The following is a 9,079-nucleotide window of genomic DNA, read 5'->3' on the forward strand; positions in this document are numbered from 1 at the left end:
TATGTCAAAGAATAAGTATGGTGTGTTTCATTGAGAATATATTTATGATGTGCATATCTGTTTCCTATGTAGAGTAAATAGTAATAGGAAGGTTGGTTGGTTGCATCATTAATTGTTCTGCAGCATGTAGTGATGGCATCGAGTTTTGGGACTCTCACCACCTCCATTTAACTAGGCGGTGTGAACTACCACAAGCAAAATCTCTTTTCACTTCCTGCTACATGCAATGTTACTTACTTTATACAGTTCTTCGCTTTGGCTTCTCTTTCCTCAGGAGTAATTACGTTAATTTTTTATGCCGTTAATATGCAGTGTCTTCCCTGAGTGCAAAAATACTCACAGCTATTACTTTTCTCCGTTTTCATTTCAGATTTTTTAATGCTTTTGCCGCTGTCCGAATCAAACTACTTATTCAAGAAGGATTTGATTCACATGAAAAAGTTCCACAAGGACTCTTTACTTTTTACACATTAACATCATATTTCATCTACAAATTACGGTGAAGGAATCCACCCTAAATGCCTAGACAAATCAAATGTATCCGTTAAGAAATTAATTACGTCATTTTCAACTTTACAAAATTAACAATATATATTCTAAGAAATTTACTTGAACCAAAGCAAGGAATCTAGGGAAAGTCAACAATACTGTTGAAACACTGCTTAATTAATATATTGGAAAATTTTCTTTCACACCAATAACAACGATATCAATTTGATAACCTATTATAAAAGTAAAATGTGAAATAATTTTTGTATTTATACAAGAAAAATAAAATAAAGTGAAGGATAATCTCAAACGAGAGTAAAAATATTTTTTTGTTCATTATCTTAATATATTATTCAAGCACTGTGTTCCTTCTCCTTTAGGCAAATAGAGTTCCATCTCACTGTCGTAAAAACTACTACTACTTATTTACCATTTTATAACAAAAATCCACTTAACGAATTCTAGCTGTTGACTATATTTTATATTTGAAGAAACTGTTCCACACATACTTTAGAAATTAATAAATCAAATAAAATAACCTTTTACTTATAAATTAAAATTAAATAGTACACAAAAAAGAGTTAAAAATCTTAAGGAAAAGGTTTAAACAATTAGATCATGTATAACACGACATTACATGTGAAGAGGTATTTAATTATTTTATGATTTTTTTTTACTTTTAATTCTTTGATATGTTAAAATAAAAGAAAAAAAATAGTTAAGAATGTGAATGTGAAGTTGAAGTATCATTAAAAAAATCCCATTAAAATTGTGCAAAAGTTGAGGCTGGTCCTTCATAGACAACCCACCCATAGGGAAGCCGAATAATGAATTTAAAGCACAATAAATTAATATAGCCAATTAAAAAAAAAGTAAAAAGAACAAACATTGGATAATTTCATGAAAAGGAGAAAAGATATATAAAGTCAAAAGTAAAAAAGAAAAAACTTAAAAAGTGTAAAGTTATCTTTCAAATAACAAAAGTATCGTGCTTAAAAGAGAAAACATCGAGGAAAAGAGAGAAAACAAGAAAAGGAGAAAGAGAAGAGAAACTCATACGGTATGAGTCATACCTAAATTCAGAGAGGATTCATTGCGAGTATTCATCTTGATCTTAAATAATAATAATAATAATAAATATATTTTGATAGTTTGAAAATCACTAAATCAAAGTCAATGTTTAATATATATATATATATATATATATATATATATATATATATATATATATATATAATTTAATATTTAATAAGTATAAGTTTAGGAGACTCAATTTGGTTCATCCAGTAATCTATTACATATTTTGATCAAGCTGATGATTATTTTAATTTTGATAAAATGACATTAATTTAACTAATTTGTTGTGTCAAATCAATACAGTTATTTTTTTAAGTTTACTCTGTACTATAATATATAAATGAGTGCAAATTTCACTTTATAAGTCGGTTTTGTGAGATTGAGTTATGTTTAAAATCCACTTCTTAATATGGTATCTAGGTTAGAGTCTATCCTAACGAAATTTGTATGAATATATTGTTTTAATCAGTATCAAGTCAATATCGGATCATTCATTAATGTTTAGTCTCATGCTCGAAATATATATACCTTGGCACGAGGGAGTTGTGTTGGAAGTCTTACATCGATTAAAAGTAAAACCAATTTATAGTATATAAGTGAATGCAAACTTTACATACAAGTCGATTTTGTGGAGTTGAGTTAGTCTTAAAATTCAATTCATATAATAATAATATTGTTATTGTTTAATAAATTTTTTATTAAAAATTAGGATGAATGATTAATATATTTTAGTTGTCTAAATAAATTTAATTCCAGTTCTTATGGTAAAATAAGAAACTTTATTTATGTTTTTATTTATTTTTATGAGTTGGTTAATGCTTTCAAACCATTAAAATGTTTAAAAGGTGTTTCTCTCCCTCTCTCTATATATAGAGACCTATTTTAGAAGTGAAACCTTAAACCTATTCCACATGCATTGTTGTTGATATGAGTGACACCAACCCACATTTCATTTGACAATAACAAACAAAATGTGGAAAAATCACATTAAACATGCTTAAAACGAGGTGAGGCGAAATGATACATATCAATAAAAAAAAAGTCTGAACTTATAACCCATACATTTAGAGGTAAATTATTAATCTGTCAAAATCTATCTAACAAATATAAATGTAAAATACGAACAAATAAAAATATGTTTTCAAAATATTAATTTTATTATATATTTTAAATTTATATTATATATATTCCTTAAATATTAATGGGATTAGTAAACTACACAAGCCTTTTCCTACCTTCATATATTTATTACTGGTATATGTGGTCAGGTTGGCCAAATAGTTTTTCACTGCAACCTTTTTCGGCAGCATGATGACAATTTCATCAGAGTCACAATTGCAATACCAAATTTATGTAAATTCATGCATCATTAATGGTGTTTATGTGGGTACGTCCAATTACTACACTTTTAAAATGCACTCTTACTTTACTTTATTCAATAATTTTGTTGAGATGGGAGAAGAATCTCCTACGAGCCAATTGATGAGTGTATTATATATGCATCATTTCATAAAGTAAAAGGCTAAATGTTATTTTTCTTTTTTTATATGAAAAAGGATTTTGCAATTGGAAAAAAAGAAATTGACCTAACTAAGTGCAGAGGGGCCATTACAGTACTGTCTTCCTCTGAAGTGATTTTTGTTAATATTAATTTGTACGACTTCCAGCAAGGCCTTGCAAGCCTTTTAGTTCCTCTGTCTACCTCTTGTTTCCTAATAATATTTGTTTCACTCGAGAAAGAAAAATAAAATATAAATATATATGATTCATTGGTTTATAAATAACCATAAAAAGAAGAAATTGAAAAATAAGATCGTATTTATTCATAAATTTTATATTAATCTTTTTGATATTTTGTAAAAATGTTAAAACAAGAACAATTAGGAATATTAGTATAATGTATTAAAAATACTGATGTAATATTCTATATAATTAAAAAATTATATAATTTTACAAACCCTTAGTAACTGTGATTTTTTTTTATCATTCAAAGTGAGTAGGGACCCTTCAAGTTACTGTTTCCAAGTACGAAATAAATATTTGCCATTATACACTTTTAATAAATAAATAAAATGTAAAAAAAAAAATCCTTAACAGAATACACAATCATGCATGTTATACAAGCTTATTTCCGTCTTCTAAAGCATTTTTTTAAAGAAGGAAGATAAATTACAATTTTGTTTCTCTTTTAATTTCTGACTTTTGATTTTAAATTTTTTATCTTTCATAATTTTGGCCCGTATTTTAATAATATAAAATTTTAGTTTACTTCTTGATTTTAGTACGCTTATGTAATTTCTTTTAAATGAAAATAAATAATTAATCAATCATCATTCATTAATATTTTTGTGTGTCTTACATTCAATATTTTCAAGTTATTAATCTCTTTTTAGTATTAACAAGGATGACAATGTGAGAGCAGTGTGTAAGTTTGACTTTATTATGCTGAAATCATAAATCGATTTTTTCGAAATGCACTTAAATGAGATTTATATTTTTAATCAAATCTTCTCTTGCAATTAAATGATTGAATATTGTTTGCATAATTAAAAAATCTACACTAATATTCGCTAGGATAGTTCTACAAATTTTTCAATGTGTCATCAAGCTATCTAAAGTAAAAAAATTACAAATTTAATGTATTGCACGAAAAAGCTTTTGGTGCAAAATTATTTGCAACCAACGTGTTTTACCCTAATTATTCGACGGGAATCACGGAATAGGGATATTATAATCAGAGGTGCTAAAGGCCAATGAAAGGCCCAATTGGGAATGAATTAAAAACAAAAATTATTCGACACACTTTTACATTTTTACAGTTATTTGATACATTATTTTTTACTTTTTTATTAAAAAATATATATAAATTGAGTGTAAGTATGTCATCTTCCTAGTATCCTTATTCAAAACCATGGACTTTTATATAATAAGCTTAATTATAGATTATTAGAATAAAAAACTTGGCATGTAATAGAAATCATGGATCAGCCGTAGTTTTATTGCTTTACAAATTCATACCAATCTCCATTTCTTATGCTATAACTCGTCAAAATGACACCTAAAAAAGTGAAAATTTCATGGGTCGAAATACAACCCTGTCAACAAACATTCTACCACGAAAGAAACAAATATCGCCATTTATTTGATCGCTAAGAATAGAAATGATAAAGCATTGATCAGAGGATAATAGGATATGTTTTCTTTTAAAGTCCAACAAGAGATGTCCTTTCCATTACTCTGCAAAGTCACCAATAAAGATGAACTGTCTTTCTGCTTTTGTTATACCATTGGATTCTAGTTTAGCACATAATTCATCTATTTTATACCACTAATCCTCCTTTTCATGGAAAGAGCTTAAAGACAATGATGATTCAAACAATTTTGGACTATTTTTTTCACTACATTCTGTCAAATTTATTGTGTGCCAACTACTTCGTATGTAACTAACTTGATAGTGAAGACTGAAGATAACATTTATGTTCTGTAAAATATATGGGACCGGTACTATTCCGGAATAACTCTTCTAATTTGGTAGGACTGAAATTAGTGTACAAGAATGTTATCGTTGAAACAACTTAAAGCATATTCGATTTCAGGAATAAGATGATTTTCGTAATCATTTAAAAGTTAATGCTGATGTATTGACAACAACTATTTCGTTTTTGTTATATATGGAGACAGACTGGCTTACCAAAGACTCACATTAAACCAAATTACCAAAGGGAAGATGTTATTTTATTTGCCTGTTTTTTCTTTCAACAGCCGCATCTCTCCCACAGATATCAGTGTTAGAGTAAATGTACATTGAGAAATTGGTCAAAACATCTAAAGGGCAATTGAAGACTACACCATTCATCATGAAAATGGATGTCTATGCACTCTGCAACTCCAGAACAAATAATTGAAGAAGTGGATGAATAATAGGCCACTTAGCTAGGGAATCTGAACTCAGCGGTGCTCAGATATATTACATGCATTCTGTGAAAGTGGGACCCGTCATTAGATTTTTGTGTAAGAAGGAGTAAATCTATTGGAAAAATTATCCTCCATTGATCCTTCATGGCAAGGTGACTTTTTAACCGTTCGATGCTAGTGCTCATTGCTTTACTCTGTGAGAAACAGCTTAAACCTTTGTCAGACATATCTAAAAGTGGATTGAGAAACTTTATGAAGAGGTTAAGTCCTCAACATCATTTTAAGAGCATGTATGCTGAAACATACTTTGTTTTTTTATTTCTATGTTGGACTGTAAAGTGTTGTCTGGAAGATAAAGGAAACAGCGAGGTCACATGATGCTACTTGTTGGTAAGTGTGATGTAAAAATTGTGAAATAACACAAGGACCATGATAGAGCTTTTTAGAGTGAAAGGACCATAGCTACATTAACTTCTACCACCAACTACCAAGTAGCTAGTATAACTCTCCATTCAACTTGCTTGGCATCCACAAAACAACCAGGCTCTTTTATTACCCGCGCAATGGTGACAGAGTAAATATCACACTCTTCTCCCTTCTCTTAAATATCTGAGGCACCAGAGCACACACCACTATACATTAAAGCATGAAAACTCATTAATTTCCCTTCACCCGTCTTTCTCCCTTCAAACTCAATGCCTGAAACCCCATAGTTTCCTTCTTCTTTTCACGTTACACGCGTCCAATCACCCCAGCGGAAAAGATGGGTCTCATTCTAACAATCCATCTCCTCTTGTGTATACTATCATCTGCAAATGCTGAATTTTCCAAGAACACGTACATCATTCAAATGGATAAGTCAGCAAAGCCTGAGACCTTCTCCAATCACCTTGAATGGTATACCTCAAAAGTGAAATCAATTCTGTCCAACTCGGTAGAAGCTGAGATGGACAAGGAGGAGAGAATCATTTACACCTACCAAACTGCTTTTCATGGACTGGCTGCCAAGTTGAGCCAAGAAGAAGCTGAGAAGCTAGAGGCAGAAGAAGGGGTTGTGGCCATGTTCCCGGATACTAAGTATCAACTTCACACCACGAGAAGTCCAACTTTCCTTGGGCTTGAACCAACACAAAGCACTAACGTGTGGTCAGAAAAGTTGGCCAACCATGATGTCACAGTGGGAGTGCTCGACACTGGGATTTGGCCTGAGAGTGAGAGCTTCAATGACACAGGCATGAGATCAGTTCCTTCTCACTGGAAAGGTGCCTGTGAGACCGGTAGAGGCTTCGAAAAATATCACTGCAACAAGAAGATCGTGGGGGCAAGAATGTTTTACCATGGGTATGAAGCGGCAACAGGTAAAATTGATGAGAAAACAGAATACAAATCGCCAAGAGATCAAGATGGTCACGGAACTCACACTGCAGCTACAGTTGCTGGCTCCCTGGTGCATGATGCTAATCTTCTAGGCTATGCTCATGGCACAGCAAGAGGAATGGCACCAAGAGCGAGAATTGCTGCTTACAAAGTATGCTGGACTGGTGGATGCTTCAGCTCAGATATTCTTTCAGCTGTTGATACAGCTGTGGCTGATGGAGTCGATGTTCTATCTATCTCTTTGGGTGGTGGAGTCTCCTCTTACTACCGTGATAGTTTATCTGTAGCTGCTTTTGGAGCAATGGAGAAAGGTGTTTTGGTATCGTGTTCTGCTGGAAATGCAGGTCCTGACCCTGTTAGCCTCACAAATGTGTCACCTTGGATCACCACAGTTGGAGCCAGCACCATGGATAGAGATTTTCCAGCAGATGTTAGTCTTGGAAATGGAAGAAAGATAACGGGAACCTCGCTCTATAAAGGGAGAAGCGTGCTCTCAGTTAAGAAACAATACCCTTTAGTATACATGGGAAATATCAACTCAAGCATACCTGATCCAAGATCTTTGTGCTTGGAAGGTACTTTGGATCGTAGAATGGTTTCAGGCAAGATTGTTATCTGTGACAGAGGCATTAGTCCAAGAGTTCAGAAGGGTCAAGTGGTGAAAAATGCAGGCGGGGTGGGAATGATTCTCACCAACACTGCAGCTAATGGAGAGGAGCTTGTTGCAGACTGTCATCTCCTTCCAGCAGTTGCAGTTGGAGAGAAAGAAGGCAAGGAGCTCAAACATTATGTGTTAACAAGTAAAAAAGCTACTGCAACTCTAGCTTTTCTGGCTACAAGGTTGGGTGTTAGACCATCTCCTGTAGTGGCAGCATTTTCATCAAGAGGGCCCAATTTTCTTACCCTTGAAATTTTGAAGCCTGATGTGGTGGCTCCAGGGGTGAACATTATTGCTGCTTGGAGTGGAGCCATTGGTCCTTCAAGTTTGCCAACAGACCACAGGAGGGTGAAGTTCAATATACTCTCAGGAACTTCAATGTCATGCCCTCATGTGAGTGGCATTGCTGCTTTGCTCAAGGCTAGGCATCCAGAATGGAGTCCTGCTGCTATAAAATCTGCTTTGATGACCACAGCTTATGTCCATGACAATACCATCAAGCCTCTCAAGGATGCCTCGAGTGCTGATGCGTCAACTCCTTATGATCATGGTGCTGGACACATCAACCCCGGAAGAGCTCTTGACCCAGGTTTGGTTTATGATATTCAGCCACAGGATTACTTTGAATTCCTGTGCACCCAGAAACTGACTCCATCTGAACTCGGAGTTTTTGCCAAGTATTCAAACAGAACTTGCAGTCACTCTCTTGCAAGTCCTGGGGACTTGAACTACCCAGCCATATCCGTAGTTTTTCCACAGATTAATTCCTCTTCAGTTTTGACCGTTCACAGAACTGCCACCAATGTTGGCCCTGCTGTCTCCAAGTACCATGTTGTGGTTTCACATTTCAAAGGCGCTTCTGTTAAAGTTGAGCCAAAAACCTTGAGTTTTACCAAAAAATACCAGAAACTATCTTACAAAGTTACATTCACAACACAATCTCGACAAACAGAACCTGAATTTGGAGGTCTGGTATGGAAGGATGGTGTGCACAAAGTAAGAAGTCCAATTGTCATAACATATTTGTCACCAATATGAAACTTTCCTTGGATTATCTCTAAATTTACCAGTATTTCTTCGTTTTTTTCTTTTGCAATAAGCAAAATTTTCTGTACTACGAAGTGTATGCATTTTTATTACAGGAAAATGCTGGATATTATCTGCTTTCAATAATGATCTTGCGTGCTGAATTGCCAAAAGAAAAATGATGGTGCGTGCCTCTCACTGCATCTTAGACCTCAACTAGCATAGTTTGCCCCATTTATGATTCATCTGCTGATTGAAGACTGATTAAAGTAACCACCTAAATGGATTTTATCTTAAATGTTGCAGTCACATGAGATCTTCTGTTTCATCAATGTCGTCTATTAATCACGCAAACATTCACGTAATACCTTTTCTTTTATCAATAAAAGATAACTAGAAGAATCTGTTACAGGAGAAGCTGGTGCTATTAATATATAGCAATAGCTTAAAAGCAGAAGCACTCCTTTGCTGAAATAATTTAAGAATGGGAACATCATACCAAACGTATGCATGTAATACATTTTATATAGAATTGTG

At 33.2% G+C, this 9,079-nt stretch overlaps 1 protein-coding gene across 1 annotated transcript; it reads left to right on the forward strand.

The window, feature by feature from the left end:
• The first annotated feature begins 5,810 nt into the window (after positions 1-5,810).
• On the forward strand, positions 5,811-8,689 carry LOC108326426 (subtilisin-like protease SBT1.3). Its single transcript, XM_017559930.2, has one exon. It carries the CDS (start codon positions 6,245-6,247, stop codon positions 8,552-8,554), a length of 2,310 nt encoding a protein of 769 aa, XP_017415419.2. The 5' UTR covers positions 5,811-6,244; the 3' UTR covers positions 8,555-8,689.
• Positions 8,690-9,079: the final 390 nt, after the last annotated feature.

The sequence above is a fragment of the Vigna angularis genome, chromosome 3 (genome assembly GCF_016808095.1).
Source record: "Vigna angularis cultivar LongXiaoDou No.4 chromosome 3, ASM1680809v1, whole genome shotgun sequence".
NCBI classification, from domain to species: domain Eukaryota; kingdom Viridiplantae; phylum Streptophyta; class Magnoliopsida; order Fabales; family Fabaceae; genus Vigna; species Vigna angularis.

Coding starts and splice junctions, on each gene's coding strand:
- LOC108326426 (XM_017559930.2), top strand. CDS start 6,245: ATGGGTCTCATTCTAACAATCCATCTCCTCTTGTGTATACTATCATCT.